The sequence below is a fragment of the Halichoeres trimaculatus genome, unplaced genomic scaffold (assembly GCF_033239565.1).
Source record: "Halichoeres trimaculatus isolate MK-OKI-2021-1 unplaced genomic scaffold, fHalTri1.1 fHalTri1_scaffold_23, whole genome shotgun sequence".
Taxonomy (NCBI): domain Eukaryota; kingdom Metazoa; phylum Chordata; class Actinopteri; order Labriformes; family Labridae; genus Halichoeres; species Halichoeres trimaculatus.
The window spans coordinates 3,829,433-3,848,587 of record NW_027437201.1 but is presented as its reverse complement, the minus strand read 5'-3'; the positions used below and the strand labels follow the sequence as shown (position 1 = coordinate 3,848,587).

At 40.2% G+C, this 19,155-nt stretch overlaps 1 protein-coding gene and 1 long non-coding RNA gene across 5 annotated transcripts in view; one reads left to right on the top strand and one right to left on the bottom strand.

Annotated features, from left to right (window-relative positions):
* Positions 1-19,155, top strand: part of LOC141785227 (disks large homolog 5-like) — a 53,346-nt gene that overhangs the window by 3,144 nt on the left and 31,047 nt on the right. For 2 of the 4 annotated variants that reach the window (XM_074663409.1, XM_074663408.1), the window contains exons 2-5: positions 8,833-8,901; positions 12,012-12,165; positions 12,533-12,676; positions 16,315-16,498. In XM_074663409.1, the coding sequence (XP_074519510.1) occupies positions 8,833-8,901; positions 12,012-12,165; positions 12,533-12,676; positions 16,315-16,498 (551 nt within the window). Of the gene's footprint in view, positions 1-8,832; positions 8,902-11,996; positions 12,166-12,532; positions 12,677-16,314; positions 16,499-19,155 lie in introns of all 4 variants that reach the window. The other 2 variants (XM_074663407.1, XM_074663406.1) reach the window with 1 other exon arrangement.
* The window catches only part of LOC141785228 (uncharacterized), a 44,441-nt gene that overhangs the window by 6,513 nt on the left and 18,773 nt on the right, over positions 1-19,155 (bottom strand). The window contains exons 3-4 of the long non-coding RNA XR_012597506.1: positions 16,235-16,510; positions 8,844-8,972 (exon numbers count right to left, since the gene is read on the bottom strand). This is a non-coding gene — a long non-coding RNA (uncharacterized LOC141785228). The remainder of the gene's footprint in view (positions 1-8,843; positions 8,973-16,234; positions 16,511-19,155) is intronic.

The window sequence follows — 19,155 nt, the reverse complement described above, 5'->3', positions numbered from 1 at the left end:
TGTTTCTGGAATGAAGCATTTTCAGTAGTGTAAGGACAGTTTCAGGGATTTTAGGACATGAATTTTTAGCAGTTTAAAAACCTGCACATGTCTAGCATTGTTAATTTGTATTCATATCTTAAATATGGGAAGGCACTATATCCCCTCTTTTATCATGTGTAATCACAGCTTATCAGCAGCAACAATGTGTTTCGTGTTGGCAATTTTTGCAATATCAAGTCTCAAGAAGTGTCATCCTGCACAGCTCTAAGAGTTTCTGAAAAGTGAGAGCGAAAGTGTCTAAACTGAAAGCAGAAACCTGTCCACAGCCCCTACTTCTCTTATCCTACAAAATAAAAAACCTACCCTGTGAAGCATGTGTGGCTTTCAAACTGATCTCTTTGCTGCGTATTGAAAGCAAAAGTGCAGAGAAAATTTTTTTTCAAGCTGCTGCTCCCACTTAGTGATTCAGCCTATCGCCATCCATCGTGTTTCAGCATCTATGATTAACTTGTATCTTATTGATGTTGTGCAGCTTCTCCTTGAACACCAACACCTATTGGGTTAACTCCAATGAAAACAAACAGCCACACATGTCACCTGTCGAGGCAAATGAGTGACATGTGCTCCATAGAGGCCAGCTTGGGTTGCTCTAGTGCACACAGGATAAACAGTGTGCACTTAGAGCTACAGCATGCAGTATCTAGCTAGATTTAGCAGCATTTAGCATAATAGACTGGGTAAAAATTAAACACAATATCCAAAAGTGACCCTACCTGTTATTTTTTCATCTTAAAGGATAAGTTGTGTTTATACAGCTTTTACATTGTTTATAGAATGAAGTAGAACAAAATACTCACCCAGAAGGCTTCCCTGATCCAAGCAGTGCTTCGGGAGATATTTAGATCCAAAATCGTGCAGCGGAAGTCCTATAATGGGATCCATCGGGGCATAGACAGCGCTGCTCCTAAAACTGCGTTAATCGTCCAAAAACTTGTGTTTTTCACCAATATTCCATCATGGTCCGCTCCGGGTTAGTCCTCTGCGGCAGTCTGTGTCACTCCAGACAGCGCTGTGTGGCTGTAATGACCTCTGAAATGACCAAGACTTTGTTTACGTTCGCCCCTCCGCACATGCGCAGTACTCTCTGGAGAGCTGACTCCACTTCCTCCTTTCTTTGAGGGGCAAACGTAAACAAAGTCTTCTTCAGTTCAGAGGTCAGTACAGCCGCACAGCGCTGTCTGGAGTGACACAGACTGCCGCAGAGGACTAACCTGGAGCGGACCATGATGGAATATTGGTGAAAAACACAAGTTTTTGGATGATTAATGCAGTTTGAGGACAGGCGCTGTCTATGCCCCGATGGATCCCATTATACGGACGTCTGCTGCATGATTTTGGATCTAAATATCTCCCGAAGCACTGCTTGGATCAGGAAAGCCTTCTGGGTGAGTATTTTGTTCTACTTCATTTTATAAACAATGTAAAAGCTGTATAAACCAAACTTATCCTTTAATTTCATTTACTGAACATTGTTGATCTTTTTCAGTGTGTTTCTCTTCCCATCGGCTGAATCCCACAGCTCCTGAATTGACCCGTTTGCTTTAAGCAGAAACTCGGGTGTTGGTAGTTTTGTTCCCCAACATTAGCAGCTCTACGTTTAGCACCACTTCTTTCATTCACATGCAGTTTTCATGAGCAGCAGCATTGAAAGAAACACATGCATACTGTTACTTGCTCAGCACCTCCTCTTCATCTTTGCATTTCAAAAGCAATATTTGCATTGCTAGTTACTTTGTTCACACAGGTATGGTGTGATCAGCAGTGAGCTGAGCTGTGAATAGTGAGGTGTTAATTATGTATTCTGTCCTCATTATCTAAAAGAGCACATTGTGTCAGTTTTTAAAGCTTTTTCACATTTCATGTACCTAACCGTGTCCTCTGCTGACTGAATGAGTCAAAGTCTACAGCTCTCTCTTGGTAGTCACCCAGGGCTCAAATGGGCTGAGCTGCTTTCTAGCTACCGGGCGGACAGGTTCCTCCACTGCGCCGCCAAAAGAAGGGCCTTTCCCTTGGAAAAGAAGAGGCTAATGTTTTGTAACAATATGCACTGTCAGCAGCATGATGAAGCTGCTCCCCAGACACCCACAGTCCCAACAGGCACAGGCTCAGGGAGGGGGGGTCATCTGTAAAATCAAAACAAGGCTAACGAGCGTGAGCTTCTTTAGCGAAGCTCAGCAGGAGCTCTGGAATCAAATGTCAACAACAGAGATGCTAAATGCTGCCGATTAAACCGAGCACTTAGCTGTAATAATGGAGCAGTACTTAAAAAGGTGTGTATCTCATCCGTCTGTTTGTTTTTCATAAAGTTATTCTGTAGTTATATATAACCATAGCTGCAGGGCTTTACAGACGGTGGAGGACTTTTTGTTTACAGGTGTCTCTCACCTTTTCTGGCAGAACAATACCATGACGGCAGCACATCATAAGGGTGTGTATCGCTCTGACGTGTTCACTTTGTTGTGCCACAGTAAATAAGACTGAAACTTTGGCACCAGGAGGGTGAATGACTTGTTTTCTCTGCTTTTGATCTTGTCCCAATAAAAGGAGGGATATAGTTCAGAGTGTCCCCAATTTTTCTTTTTATCATCACAGATACAAGAAGTTTTTTATTACATTCAGACAGTAACTGAGCTGACTTTAAACCCTTTATAACCAAATCCCTACAGAAGTGACCATGAGGCAATGTGTGCCCTTGTTAATGCATTAAACAGACGATTCAGGGTTTGCAAAAGTGTATTTTGACCACCAATGAATATTTTGTTGTTGATACTTTTTACTTTAAACCATCAAATTCAACCAGCTGGTGACACCAGATTCAACTTAGCACCAGAAATATTTTAGCCAAACCTCATGGCAATCCATCTGATAATTGTGACAAAGTTACACTTCCAAACAGATTATATGTCTTCTGTTAAAAGCCCAGTATTTAATTTTCTTTTCCTGAAATCTTGAAGTTTGCTCTGAGTGACATCAGAATTACTGCCACAAAGGAGCTTCCAACTATTTATTTACTTCTAATGAGATAACAAACAGGGAAGTAGGAGGTTATGCAAATTAGAACCCTGACAGGGTGAGTAAAAACCATACACAAATTAGAACCTTGAGGGGAGTCTGATCTGCTGTCTCACCCACTCACTATACATTTCCTTGGTTTTTAACTATCTATGACTATGGATACAAAATGTTCAAATAGTCTAGTGGTCCAGGTCGCGCTCCATGAGGTTCAACCTTGCGCGGGGTCTGGGTTCTAGTCCAGATTGGGGCATGTTTCCCGCATGTCACTCCCCACGCTAGGGATGGGTACCTTTTACATTTGAAGTGATACAGTACCGATGCCCGGTACCTGGCAATCAGTACCGGTATTCAAGGGTACCAATTTTTGGTACTTTTTTGTGTTTAAGTGGTAAATAATATCAATTTTTTTAATAATAAGATATATATTTTTTTGATTTAACACATTTATTCTTCAGTTTCTAAACTTGCAATGCTGTGTTCATGTCCAGTATGGAAAATCGCCTACTCTTCCGTCCCTCACAGCCACAAGGATGCATTTGGGTACCCAAACATGGCACCGTTTGGTTTTACTTGAATCGGTTCCCAGTACTTTTGACAGAATTCAGTCTGTACCTATAAAAGTACCTAATCGGGTACCATTCCTACCCCACGTGCAGCCCAATTCCTGCTCTATCCCCTCCTATCCAATTAGAAGCATAAAATCACAAAAAGTAGCATAAAAAGAAAAAAAAGAGTCCAACTTGTTTCTAAAGCTAAGAGAAGAGGTCTCTCCACTCATCATGAAACTGATCATTTCACTTAAGGGTAAAGAGTCACACGGGACAAGGTGAGCAGGACCTCTGTTAGAGTATTTGTTGACTCCTGTCCTCATTCAAGCCTATGTCGTGCGTCTGCTTTGAAGTTGGCCCATTTTTAAATGTCATTACTTTTAATTACTTGTTGACAGTTTTCACTCACAGTCATTAATGTCAACCTGCTGGTGGCTACAGATTCATTTCTTAGTATCAAAACTATGTTGACAAAACGTCATGTCAGTCTTTCCAATAATTGTAAAAGAACTGAACAAATATTTACTGAACTATCTGTCTTCTCTTTAAAGGAAACCTGAAAGTAAGCCCTGATTGACATCAAAATGACCAATATAAGAGGTTTAAGCTATTTAATTACCTATTAAGTGATTATATGTAGTGAGCAGGTGGTTATACAAACACAAAACCTGACAGGGTGAGCAAGATTCAAATGCCTTAAAGAGATCTAATGGATTTACTGCCAATTTACTGTACACTACCCTGCTCATTAACCAGCTCTGAATCAAGGACATAAACAGTGGTTAAAGATGAGTTTAACTTTGAAATGGTCATTTTAACTTAGGGCAACATTGGACAATCTGAGCAAGACTTCTGCCTGTTGCCTTCTGCCGTGATTCTGCTCTCCCTCTTCTTTCTGTTGGCTTTTTAGTTGGTAGACATTTTTCCACCACCCTACATTTTTGTTTTTTGCTCAGTCTGAAATGATTGGAGATGTTTTCACTTGGCTGTGCTGCTGTGCCTGGATTACAGGACAGGATCTGTCTCTCATCACTGCTAACAGAAACTTCTGGGTTTTTTGTTGTTGGTTTTTTTTTGCCTCGGTGTCAGTAGGCAGAAATAAAATATCTGTCTTTATCTGTGGGTTGATTTGACACTTTATGTATCTGGTTGTCTTTGGCGTGTCGTGTGCTGTTGAGAATAACCAAAGCTGTTTAACCATTGGGGTTTGACCGACCAGATTGTAATATTTACACAACAAGGCAATAAAACGTCCTGTTCCTTTGCACACATAAGGAGGACTTTGTTGCGCCGACTTTATTGAAATGTCAACATTAAATTGACCCTGAGATGGAGCCACAGATACCAGCTGTTGCCCACTGTGTGTTTTTCTTTATGACTTCCTGGAAAAATAGATGAAACTTCCTGGGGGCGGTTGGATCAATGAATAAGAAAATATGACCTTAAGGGTCAACATCCACACACATGTGGAGCATAAAATGTGTTTCAGCTTTTACTCCATGATATTGAACTTAGTGTTTAGCTGTGACGTCTGAGCGTGGGCCCATTTGCATTGATGAGGCAGAGTATTCAGGGTGTTTCTCATCGATTGTCTGCAGCAGAGCACCGAATGTGCCAGTTTTAAGCAGCACTCCATGTTGGTGCGTAGACAGAAAAGTTTGAGGAAAGTACAACTTTTGGGAGAGAGATCAGCCTAAATGAGACACTTGGGTCAGACTGGCCCGTGGGCTCCAGGTCACATGACTTCCACAGAGCAGGGAAGTGAGCAAGCTATGACACAGTGAACCTTGCCCACTGAGACACTCTCTGCTCAAACAGAGTCATGGGAAACTTAAGCTCGAGCGAGAACAAAGAGAGCTTGATCCATGGGATGCCACGGTTCCTGAGGCACATCAGTCTCCCTCTTTTTTTTTTGTCTTTCAGTGCTCTGCTGGGAAAAAGTGGGGTGAGCCGTGTTAGCTGGGCTCCTTCCAGTCTTAATCAAACTCATGGTCTCCTTTGGTTCGTGGGAGCTCAGCCAGCAGAGGACTGAGACGTGGGTAAATAGAATCGTTTGTCATGCTCCCGCTCCGAGTCTGGAGTGTTAGACTTTACATCAGGGACGGAAGTTGCTGATTTGACTGAACTTAAAGCTGCTCATCCCGAAGACGTGTCAGCTCTGGACTTCTGCTGTCAGCATTTTCTTTTCTGACACAGTTAAAGGAGGGAATGTGTAGGGCGCTTATCTGATTTATTTCTTTATTTATCAGAGAAAGGTAATTGAATATTTAGAAATTATACGATCTGTTGATAATCTTAAATCGTTACTATAGGCTGTTAAAACATGAGAATTTGCCTTTTTTTAATAAAAACATTTTTACTGACTTTTTTTTCACAAATTGAGAGTCAATTTATGGGTGATTCTATAATTAAAGGTACATTTCATGTCCATGGGGTAAACTTATAAAAATTAACTAAATATTAATTTCAAGCAATGGCCATTTTTACAGTGGGTCATTTGGATGATATTTTACTTTCATTTAATACAGAAATTTAACAGGTTCCATCATTTATTCAGCTAAAAAATGCAAATCATGTTTTGAAATTTGCAGTTTTTGTCTAATTTCTCATATGTCAAGTTTGCTCTAAGTTAACACTAGAATACATGTTTGTGTTTATTATTTTCAGTTTTATTTCTTCAAAATAATCATTAAACCTGACAAAGCTGTTCAAAAAACTACTTAAATAATACATTTGGATAAAATAGTTCACTATGTGTGTCCATAATCTGCGTAAACTGTGTTACCCTTTAAAAAAAACCCTATAAATCAGAAATGGATTGCTCCAGAGTCACGTGACTTAAATCAGCTGAGGTTCCATCCTTTTTGGTGTGAACCTTGAAGAAAGTGTGTCATGTTTCAGCTCCTCCTCATCAATATTTCATCAGAATGATTTTCTGTACATGGGGCGAATTAACTGTTCATCAACTGTTCATCAACTGTGTTACCAACATTTTCTACTGTTCTTATTATAGATGTTATAAAGACCAAACTGTGAAGAAAATGAGCAGAAATATGAGCTGATGGAGGTCAGGTGGTGGCATGATCAAGGTATACAGTTGGCACAAGGGACATAGAAATGTTGAAAAACTCTAAATTTAGTATAATAAAGATTTATGGTGAAAGATAGTCTCAAGTTTTTTCCACAACACAGTAGAAAAAATTATGAACCAATTTTTTATGACTTAAATACTTCAGTATTCGTTGAAGCTTAAACTTATATTTTTCACTTTTTGTATGCCTGAAATTTCCCCCTTATTATAGAATCCGTCTTATAGTCAAATTGATGGTGGTCACTTCAGGCTAACACTGTCATGAAAAACTGATTCATAAGGCAAAGATCAGCTCTGTACACAAGGGATAAAATTGACCATTTTGACCTGGCTTTAACTTTCAGCTTCAGGAATTCTGATGGATTATATTTTAGTCCTTCTATATGTCTGATTAACCTTGGAATTTTAAATTTAGCACTTTACAGGAACTTCTCTTTGACTGTAATGTAGGGATGGGTACCTTTCACCTTTGAAACGATACAGCACAGATGCCTGGTACCTGCCAATTTTCGGTACTTTTTTGTGTTTATGTGGTAAAAATATCAATTTGTTTAATAAGGAAATATATATATTTTTTTCAACTTAGCATATTTATTATTCAATATATAAACTTGTAATGCTGTGTTCATGTCCAGTATGGAAAACCTACCTTTTCACTCCCTCACAATCACAAGGATGGATTTAGGTACCTAAATATGGTACCTTTTGGTTTGACGTGAATTGGTACTTGGTACTTTTGACAGAATTTGGTCAGTACCTATAAAAGTACCTAATTGGGTACCCATCCCTACTGTAATGAGCTTTAGTGGTCCAGTCTTCATTTTTTGCAATCTGTCCTACAATGCGTGAGTCAATTTATCTCTATATTTGCAAGCAGCAAACACTGGTGTAATAATATGAAGCCCCAGCAGAAGTGTTAAAAACACACACTCACAAACAAACCTATCAAAAAAAAAATCAGCAAAAATAAACATGTTTACAGCCTAGTTTTAAAAGCGTCTGAGGTCTCATTGGCTGATTTCTCTATATGCACACACACTGTATGGGGGAAAATGTTTTTGTAACTCGTTATTTTCATGGTTATTATAATTACGAGTTTTGCCCATATAAGGGCACAGTTGGCTTGACTGACAGGTGGACACCCTGTAGCTATCTGCAAAGAGGCCAATGACCCATCTCTCTACCTCGTCCAAAATCGAACAAAGCTAAGTTAAGTTTGTTTTTTTGTCATTGGAGTGTCAATCAATTCTTAATTCCAAGGGTTCATACACTTTTTCCACATGGTGTGTTCAATATAAACCTGAAAACAAATCATTATTTTGGTACTTTAAGTAGACTATTTCTTTTGCTGTGATCTAGAAGGAGGTAAGGACACATTTTATAACCAATTTCTGCATAAATGCATGTACCTTAATTCCAGAGGGTTAACATACTTTTGCTGCAGCTGTTTTCTTGTACTGAATGTTATCGCTGTCTCAACCTACTTCTATTGTTCTGGAGTGACAAAACAGCTTCTCTAAATCCTAAATTTAAACGTTTGTTGAAGGTCTATGTGACCTCAAACAAACTGTAAATTATACCACGACTTGTCTTCAAGTAGAGAATGTCACTGGAGCTAAAGTGAATCATAGACTTTCCTGGTTTTAACCAGAAAACCTTAGTTTTTAAAGAACCAGTGGTATCAGAATAACAAACATTAAATTTAGGATTCAAAGAGGAAGATTCTGAGAGCATTGTCTTCCTGTGTGTCACTGAGTCGTCCTCTGGTACAGTTAGCTCTGAATCACTGAGGGCTCTAAAGGAAGGGGCTTTCACAGGGGGTCTGTGTGATGTTGTCAGAGGAGATGAAAGGAGGAGCTCTGAGGCTGCAGCCTCTTTGGGGCCCTGGCTGGTCAGTATTCAAGCTCTCCGTCCAACTGATAATTAGCCACACTGTGCTGTCAGCCCACAGGCCCAGCAGCCAGAGTCGGGGAAAGTCCCTCCTTATTCTTCTTCCAGCTGGAAAGGCCCCCGTGTGTAACCTGACACACACAGCCTTGATGTTCCTCACAATGCTGGAGATAATCATCTTACTATAATGCAGACATGGTCGAGTACACTCTCAGCTGACTTTCATGTTTTTGTCCCCCCTCACAGGCTCCACTTACAGCATCTTGTCCACCATGCCGTCCGACTCAGAAAGCAGCAGCTCCCTCAGCAGCTTAGGTGAGTGTGGTGCTCGTGGTGGTGCTCAGGTGTCTGCTGCAGCAATGTCCATGCAAACGTGAACACTGCACCTGGAAAACAGGACAGGAGCGTTCAGAGGCTCTGACTTCAGAAAACACTGCAGATCATTTCAGCCAAATAACACTCAGTCATTGGTTGGTGCCTGTTTAGACTCTGAGCACATGCAAGTGATTACACAGATGTGAGTAGGATTTAGAAAGTCGCTACCCCCAGACACACACACACACACACACACACACACACACACACACACACACACACACACACACACACACACACACACACACACACACACACAAAGACCTGACTTATGCAGTCATTCTCTGAGAGAGGGGGGGATTTGGTCCATGCCACAGAAAGGTAAACAGGACGTTGAATGGTATCAGTTCAGTTTGTTGAATATTTTTATGATCCATTCACAGATTCTGGAGTTAATAAGAAATGAAACTCAAAGTTACTATGGTCAATGATCACACAGATGAAGGTTGTGAAATCCTGAGCAGTGATTTAAAATCATACAGGCAGATATTTGCCAAGGTGATGTTTTGTGACAGATGAATGAGTCCGTTTTTGCTCAAAAACAAAAAACATTTACTCTTTACTCTGTAATTAGGAATACATTTCAGGTAAACCAAAAAGTGAAAAAATGTTTTTTGTGATTAACTTTTTATTTTAAGTTTAGCATTGTTACAAAAATATAGAAGATAACAAAAATGACAGTAAGAAATATTACAGAGCTTGGGGGCAAGACTGTTTGTGTACCAAAAAATAACATGTGTGGACCCCATGCTCGTTAGTGTCCATGATGAAATATACATACAAGGGAAGAAAAACAAACAGATGACAACAAAAAACAGGTCCAGGCTACAAAGAACAACCTTTAAGAACATTTTTTATTCAAGCATTTTTGGAGGTAGTTTATTACAATAGTCCATGTCTCCATGACAGAGTCTTTCGCCCTATTAAAACGGGCAATGGAATTCTCTAATATTGCTATATATATTGTGATATTAAACAAAGAAGGGTTTTCACCAGATGACTTGAAAAGCTGTGTTTGGGAAGAATTTGGTTGACTCACAAAGACACCGTTGTATTCCTATAATACCGTTTAATCCAGGCTAAGGAGGTTTATCTGTGAATGATGAAGATTGCTGTATATGACAGGGATCCAGGAGGCCATGTGTCTGTACAAAATAGAATAGGTTTCATTTTCAGTTGCTTTTTTTCTTATTTCTCCAATAAATGGGGGAAATGTGATAGTCACATCACATGCGCGATGTGACTATTGCGCATGTGCATATTGCGATGGCGATGTTCAAACAATATATTGTGCAGGCCTAGTAAAGGGTGTGAATTTTCTTCTAACTTGGCTGTTAAGAGGATATTAAGATCATGAGCTCGCCCAATCAGAGGCACAGTTTAGGGTCATGTGACCGACAGGCGCCCTATAGCTGTACATGAAGCTCTTGCCACTACCAATATGGCGGCTCTAGGCGATGTGCTTCATTTTCCATTTCAGAAACAGACAGGTGACGTTGGGGAGACTACGTCCATGTTTTATACAGTCTATGGTATAAACGAGCCAACTGCAGAAAGAGCTCAGAGGGTCAGCCACCAGTTTTATTCTGTGCATTTTTCAGGGTGTTCATTATAGCCAGCATTTAAAGTTGTAATGAATTTGTTTGTGATCGCTTTGAAAAAAGTTTTATTCTTTATGTTCTGTTTGCATAGTTGATACCTGGAATGTACTGAATTCATCAATTGGCAAGCTAAAGCTCAAATTAATTCTGAGATATTTAAATAAAAAAGGTTCATTACTTTATCAGCCATATTATGAACAAAAGTTGTGAGTGTTTTTTAATCGTAAATTCATATTACACTGAATTTAGAATTCGTCAACATTACTGTGGAAGATAATGCTCCCTAGAAATGTCACCAATCATTCCTATCACAGTTAAACATTTTTTTTAAGAATTATGGCTCAAAAATCACGTTATGCAGTCAACAGAGCAAGATTAGAGAAACTGTTCACTACAACACAAGCCTTTGAAATGGGCAACACACTTGACAAAGCATAACAGCTTTTTCATGTGATGATGATCATGTCTCGAAAATTTTCTTAAAACTTGAATAATGTCTTAATACAAGAAGTTTTTCCCTTGTTTCATTGGCAAATTTTTTTTACATGTAACCAGCAATTCAGACCTTATTTTTGTCTTACTTGAAACTAGGGTTAGTCCGGCATTTTGGGGCATATCGGCATCAGCCTTTTTCTTTTTCCGACGGCGGATATGAAAACTGTTGTTTTGGCTCTGATGCTTCTCTGCACAGAATTTCTCCCTGTCTACACTATGGAAGCCCTAGATGGTCATTTCAAATCAGTCATGTAAAACCAAACAGAAAATTAGACTGCATAACATGCCTGTAAAAAGCAGCAAAAACTCAATTCTGTCCAGTTTTATTGCAGTTAAATAGAAATTTTGGAAAACTTTATTTACTGGGATGACTATTTATTTTTTAAGTTTTCATTTAACTTTATAAAACATGTTGCGAAGCCTGGGAGGTGTTTCATAAACATATGTTTAAAGGAATTTTAATTCAGTTAAGTGTTGGAGTTTGTATTGTTCAAAATTTTTTACGCCAATATTTTCATTTTGACTGCAAATGAATATCGGCTTGGTCAGATGATTGTGCCTCATATTCAGTCTAAAAAAGCATTTCCTACTGAAAATAAGACAAAAACACTTGATAAGATTTTAGTTTTTTGCAACATGTCCTCTCAACATAAAAAAGCCCATTATAACTTGAAACTTTTGCCCCTTCAGACAAACACTGACAAGTTAAATATCTCATGTGAAATTCATTGATCTCTTTCTGAAGTGGAGGCAGTAGAGGACTGTAGTCCTTGAAACAACTGCACGAACAAGCAAAGCCATCTGCTCATTTTTATATCTTAAACCCCAGTCATTTTTTAAAGTCATGCTGCCCGAAGTGTGAGGAAAACATGTACAGCTTTTAAAACTTCACCATAAATGGATCAGTCATTGCCATCAGTGACATACTGACTCCCGCAGGTACGCCGGGTCAAGCTTCCTCCCCGCCGCCCGCCCACATGGACGGCCACCAGGTGAACGAGAAGCTGGACACGGTCCTCTTCCAGCTGCGGCACGTGACCCGTGAGAGGGACGAGCTCCGCAAACGCCTGGCGCTCTCCTCACCTGGAACCACATTCGATGACTGCAGGTACTGTTCTGACCTCACGCTCCTGACTGTTTTCCAAAACAAACATTTACAGAAAGGCTGCGGCCGTCCTGTGAACGCCTGCACCCTGTGAATACAGGCATTTTGCCTTGTTTGGCTGCTAGACGCAACAAAACAAGAGAACTGAGATCTTCGTGACATGAAATTGTCTTAAAAATGCTCAACTCTGTTTCACAGCGGGTATGCATGCAAGTTTTATGAAGCTGCTCTTCCTCTTGTGTTCCCTGAAGCACTAAGTTGCGATGATGTGCATTGTGGTCTTGTTTCTGTCATCCTCCCATGTGGTGTCTTAAAACTCCGTTTTAGAAAGCATCCCAAGTTGACTCGCCTTCTTTCCTCTGCTAAACAGACCAAACTCAAAAGCAGGTCATGACTACGAGCGTCTGAAGCTGCAGTGCATGAAGGCGATGGCGGACCTGCAGTCCCTGCAGAACCAGCACAGCACCACCCTGAAGAGGTGCGAGGAGGCGGTGAAGAAAGCCGACTTCTACCAGTGAGTGGAGAGCCCACTTTAGGGCTTTTTCTTTTTTGTGTAAATTTTTTAACAGTCGACACATTTGTGCTGTATGCGTTTGCAGACAGCCTGCAGGGTTTTATCTGCTTTTCAGTCCTTCCTCTGACATATTCACAGCAGATTGCATTGAACAGATTTTATTTTTGAGAGAGTTAAAGGGATGAAGTCTGTAAAGCGGTCCCAGAAGCTGAGGAGTTAAGCCTTGAAAAAATCCTTTATCAATTTAATTTCATCCTTTCAGAAACTTTCTCATCCTGTCCTTCGCAGCGTAAATCCTGAGTCGTCTCATTGCGCTGTGTTTGAGAGCAGAACTGAATTACTTCTCTATAAGTAGTGCCCTTCAAGGGTTCATCCCAAAGCCCGCTCTGTAATCATCATCATCATCATCATCATGTGAACTGTGTGCATGGCACGGCATCTGTGCCATGAGGATAAAGCCACCAACAGAGCAGTTTTTGTCCCACTGTGGGTCCATTTGTGTGATTTAATGATGCCATACTGTCTCCAAGTGTAGGGGACCGACATCTGGCTGCGATGCAAACAGACGGGGGGACGGACGGATTACTGCCATGTTTAAGCCGCTCCTTCTGCCTCATGTTTGCACCACAGAAGAGTCTTTAGTTTATTACGGCCTCAGTCTGTCTCAGCACTTAGTCATTCACACTAAACAGCAAACTGTGAATGAGAAATCACACTGCGCTAAGATCAATAAGTCACTTAGCATAAGCGCTAACAGTCGCGCTCACTGATCCTGGAGGATTTATCATAGCTCTGAAAGCCGTTCATGTGTAGTTCAGATACCAGTGATGTAGTTTTACAGACTTTTAATCACTAATGTTAGAATAAAACTAATTAGAATGTTTAGAGCCGAAATAAGAAATGCAAAAGAGAAAAAGAGACCAGTGTTTCTCACAGTACTCCACTCCTGCAGAAAGTGAATGTGTACCTTCACATAGGAGATAATATGACATCCTTAAAACTCAGCCCACAACTACATGTTGAGTTCACTTTCAGTTTATATTAGTCGATTTATTCAGTTTACTTTTTTCAAAATGTGACAAAAATTAAAAATAAATGAAAAAAGTAGGATCTTTCAGGCTTTTTTTATGCCTGTCCTTATTCAGAGAGGACAGGACAGTGGAAGGAACAGGAAACAGGGTGAGAGTGGGGAGTGGTATGCAGGAAAAGTGTCCCCAGGTTCCATCTGAACTAAGGATGGGTGTAACGGTACACAAAAATCACGGTTCAGTACGTACCTTGGTTTTAGGGTCATGGTTCGGTACATTTTCGGTACAGTATGGAACAACGAAAAACCATTTGCTTGTTTAGCATGTTAATTAAACCACATACTTGCCATTATACAGCGGGGGGGGGGGAGGCTCTTCAAGCTCCGGTTGGTCGTTAGCAGCAGCCATGATGGACAATTCAGACACAAGCTCCTGTGGCTACAGAAGCTCTTTGATATTCATCTTCTGATTGGCTCACCGTGAGACGTCACGTCCACATGATATGCATGAATCACAGACCATTTTCCTCATGAATATTAAAACAGATTCCCTGCTCAGCCAATCATAGACGAGTACTCACATGAATATTAAAGAGCCATGTGCAGCAGCTAACGTAAACTTACTGTACTTGTTCAAATACAGCACTGTACCAAACCAAACGGCCTTATGGAGCGGCACGGATACATGTACCGTTACACCCCTAGCAAGTACCAATACCAGGTATCTGTATCGGGCTGATTTCAAGGTAACAGGTACTCGTGAAGGCTGCCGATACCATCAGTTGATACTCAAAGCAGGTCCCGCTCACACACTATGAATGAAACAGGGAGAGCTAAGGACCATTTATGCTCAACGTTGAATATGGATCCGTATTCAACGAATATGCGCCTTGTGTCTGTGCCCTGCGTTCATTTCCTCTGTGTTTCTGCATATTTCCAAAAAGCTTATGGATACAGACCAAACGAAGCAGTACCACCAGAAACCCTAGGGGCAGTGTTGCTGTTACTATCCGATATGTATACGTAGCGTTAGTAAGACCTGAAGATAGGGATGCACGATATTATCGCCACAATATTGGTATCGGCTGATAAAAGCTTAAAAACATGTTTATCGGTATCAGCTGATAAAAGCTTAAAAGACACAGCCGATAAGGTGCTATTCAGTTAGATTATTATTATTTTCCATCTGAAAAAGAAGCTCCTTGAATAAAATGTAGCACTTCATTTATTTGCACTGCAGAGCTCTGTGTCTGTCACCAGGTTGTTACAGTAGCTCTAAAATAATCAAACGCAACTTGGTTATGTTTAAAAATGCATTGTACATTTAAAGTTCATGTGATCTAAAGAAATTATTTTTCTGTATTTCAATACTGAATGTCTTGAGTTTGAAAAAATAATACATTTCTTATTTATGGTAAAATCAAATGTTTTTTGTCTTGTTTTATGTGTGATTCTTAAACAAATAAGACCGTCACAATAAGAGTAACATATAAATGCCAGTACAGGATAGACTTAGCTTTCTTTACAGTGAAAAAAACAAACAAACTTGTGATTATCGGTATCAGTATCGTCCAACAGGGGTTTCGATATACCAGTTACGGAAAAAATCCAAATTCGTGCATCCCTACCCGAAGAAGAAATAACAATGGTGGAACTCTCCAGATGTATTTAACGGCCTCACCAACCACAGTCTCCTACAACACTGCCTCTGCCTCATTTCCCGTTTCAGAAACAGACGGGTGACGTCGGCGAGACTACGTCCATGTTTTATACAGTCTATGATTGGTTCACAGCATTGCCAACATAAAGGACGCCTGGAAGTATGAGAGCAGTCACTGTAACTTTGTTTTGAAAAGACGGATACATTTTCATACTGAAAGAGAGTATAAACAGGCCTTTAACCGTTTAACTGTTTTATTTTGCACTTCAGTTTATTTAAAAAAATACTTAAACTTTGACAGTTGTTAGTTTTATTTTGCACTTTTGTTAATTTATTAAAAACTAATGGTAAACTCAGAGAGAGTTGACAGTGGCTGTGCTGCCTTTGTTTAAAATGATCTGTCACTGTGTTGATTGACATTTTAGGCATCAAAAGTTCCCATTATCGATGAGAACTTAAGAGGGAGTACTGGTACCAGTCTGACAAATGCGCAATACTCATTAGTTAGCTCCTATGGGAAACTCTTGATTTGTAAAGATTTTGGCTCCTCCTGTGGGCAAAGAATTGCATCTTATTCCTTTGAATCTAATGTCCGGTACATGTCTAAGTAATTTATAACCTTGAAGAAGAGAAGCTATTTCTTCTGCAGCACGCTGTGGATAGTCTTGTCTGACACCTACCCCGTCGCAGAGGTCAAAAGTTTTTAACTTACGATATAGACACTCTCAGTCTTCTCTTCTCTTCTTCTGTTGTTTCTGCTTTGCTTTCGTAAGTCATTAAACAACATCAGCATCAGTTTCTGTCAGTTTCATGACCAGCCAAAATCTCCTCACAGGAGCTTTACAGGGAGAGTTTTTTTTTTTTTTTTTACCTTAATGCTGATTCAAAGCATGGCTGGCAGTGCCCAGCGTCTGATGTTTCTCTCTGCTCTGCTCTGCGTCCTCTCCTCAGCACGCTGCACAGCCGTCTGGTGAGTGAACAGGCCCAGCTGAAAGAGGAGCTGGAGGCGGTACGACAGGACAACATCCAGCTGGTCAGAGAGCACAACCACGTCAAGCAGGCCTGCGAGGAGCTGAGGAGGCTGCACGAGGATGACCAGAGGGAAGTGGCTGATATGAGGATGCTCCACCAGCAGGTGCCAGAAATCCTGTAGCAAAAAAAGATAATCACATTCATTTACAGAAACACACACAGCTGTTTATGTCCCAGACTTCCCTTTTGATCAAATCATTTAAATCAAGACTAAATCAGTGGATTTTTCCCTCTGGTCCTTATTTCCAAGACAACATCCTTATTCAGAGAATTGGGGTCAGACAAGAGAGTTGTCCTACGTCTCCACTGACCAAAAGAGTCTTTAAATTTGACAGATGACTCAACCTGTTTCTTCTTCTGTTCCTCCACTTGACATGCACTCAGAAGTAGGGATGGGCATTTCCAGCAAAAGCTCAAGAGTGGCTGCCCCTCCACTGCCCCCCACCCACATACACTTCCCTGCCAACGTTAGACTTTGGCAAAGAGGGGAAACCATGAGCTGCGTCAATCATCAAACTTAGTTCCTAGGACGAAAACTTTCCATTCTTTGCTATGTGACACTCATTCCTCGCTCTCACATGGCTGTGTGTAGTTGTTGTCGGTTTGTGATTAGTGATTTGTTAGCCTAACCTTGCAGAGTTTGCACTGCATCTCGTTTTCATTTATTTTCTTGAAGGAGCTCCTGCACTTCCCAATTTATTGAGCATCTCTTCGTTCTTGTTTGGGCTGTAAAACCTCCAACCTGTTGCCTCCTGGTCTGGCTCTGCTCATTATGTCAGTTTGTTGTTGTAGTCAAGCTAAAAATGATTCGGCTTGGACACATGTTGTTTTATTTTGAAAGGCATTTTTAAGTGGTTTCTGTGCACTACTTCCTGTCCTGCTCAGTTTGCTTTTTCATGAAACTGACATGCAACTGCACCGGTTTCCAGCAACAACTGTGACTGCCACAGAACAGAACAAAGCCATTGTCACATGGATTATTCAATTTTTCTTAACCTTGATGACTATTTGAATATTTCAACAATCATTGCCCATCCCCGGTCAGAAGATCGGATCATTAAATGTCTACCACACAATTATCCTTCTTGTCCCTAGAGAGCTGACCAGCACTGAATAGCTGCAAAGCAATGGCACTGAAGAGAGTTTGCAATGATGTGTGTAACTCCCTAAAGGGGCCCCACCCTCACCTTTTGCAGCAGGTAGCGGTGCAGCTTTGTCCTAGGAAAGAGGGTAGGAAGGAAAGAGGTAGGAAGAGAAGCTATCATTCTGAGGCTTACAAACAAATGAAAAAAAATACAAGAGGAGCTAAGACGACATCAAGAAAGTGGTCAGCAGCACAGATAACAGCCTACAGAAGCTAACGTAGTTTAGAACAGCTCCGTCTGTCCTGCTCCTGTTGAGTCTTGCAGTTAATGACGCCTACAGTCACCTTGTTACCGAGCTAGCAGGCTGGACATAAGAACAGCTAACTTGGACAATCCTTTCTCTTTAGCTATCAAATGAACATCCAGCTAAGCTTAGCTGTCAAGCTGGGAGTGCTGGTGTTTCTATTTTATTCACCATGTGTGTTCAGTAGGCTTTTTGCTTCTTAAACTTTATGTCCTGTATTATGTTGTTAATGTACACTGCAAAAAAACGAAATCTTATCAAGTGGTTTTTTTCTGATTTTTAGCGGAAATTGTCTTTTTAGACTTAATATGAGCCACATTCACCTGAGCAGTCCAGAAAAATGTCTGATTTTAATGAATTCAAAGACAAAAATAAGGTCTGAATTGCTTGGAACAAGTTAGAAAAAAATCTGCCAATGAAACAAGAGAACTGTTTCTTGTATCGAGACATTAAATGTAGTTTCAAGGAAATTTTTGAGCATTTCTTGTTCCATTGGCCATTTTTTTTTAAACTTTTTATAAGCAATTCAGACCTCATTTTTGTCTTTGAACAGCCCAAAACAAGACATTTTTCTGGACTGGTCAGGTGAATGTCGCCTACATCAAGTATAATTGGACAAGTTTTACTTAATATAAGAGAAAAACACTTGTGAAGATTTCTTTTTTGCAGTGTAAACCAAGTCTCATAATGCAGCTTCAGCACATAGTTTTATCTCCTGTACTGGAATCATGTTTGATCATTTTGCCTCTGATTTGATTAGGTAATGAAGTATACGGAAGTAGAGGAACAGTGTAAGAGCACATTGGAAAGTTGCCTCTGAGAAATTTAGTGTTATAACAACAAAGCCTTTTAAGATGAAAAGATGTTGTTATGTGCTTTACTTCCACATTTATTTTTAATGTTAGATTTTTAACTCTATGAGGCTGATGGGCTCTAGTTAGAGGGGCCCCCTGTGAATTTTTTGCCCTAAGGCCCTAAGGGACTCCTCTACTCTTCTGCTTGTCCTCAGAGTTCACGGCATCATTAGGAAAACAAGTGCAGCTTCAGTCAAATTAGAAAACAAATGAGCTGAGTGATGTCGGCCCAGAGTCAACGTTTGTTGTCCAAACGAAACCAGACTCTTCCTGGTTTCTTTTGAAGGAGATTTCTAATGTTTGTTTGTTTGTTGTCTGTGTTGAGTTTTTTGGAACAATCTAGAAAAGTAAACGTGTCTGAAAGTTTGAAACGTAGCAGGTGTTATGTAACATATTGAATGTGTGCAGTATGTTTGATTGAGGGAAGCTAAGCCCTGCATTCATGAGCTGTTTTTGCGTGACTGTTATTCAACCACCTCATGCAAGCATATGCACTTAAGTCTCTATTATTCATCTG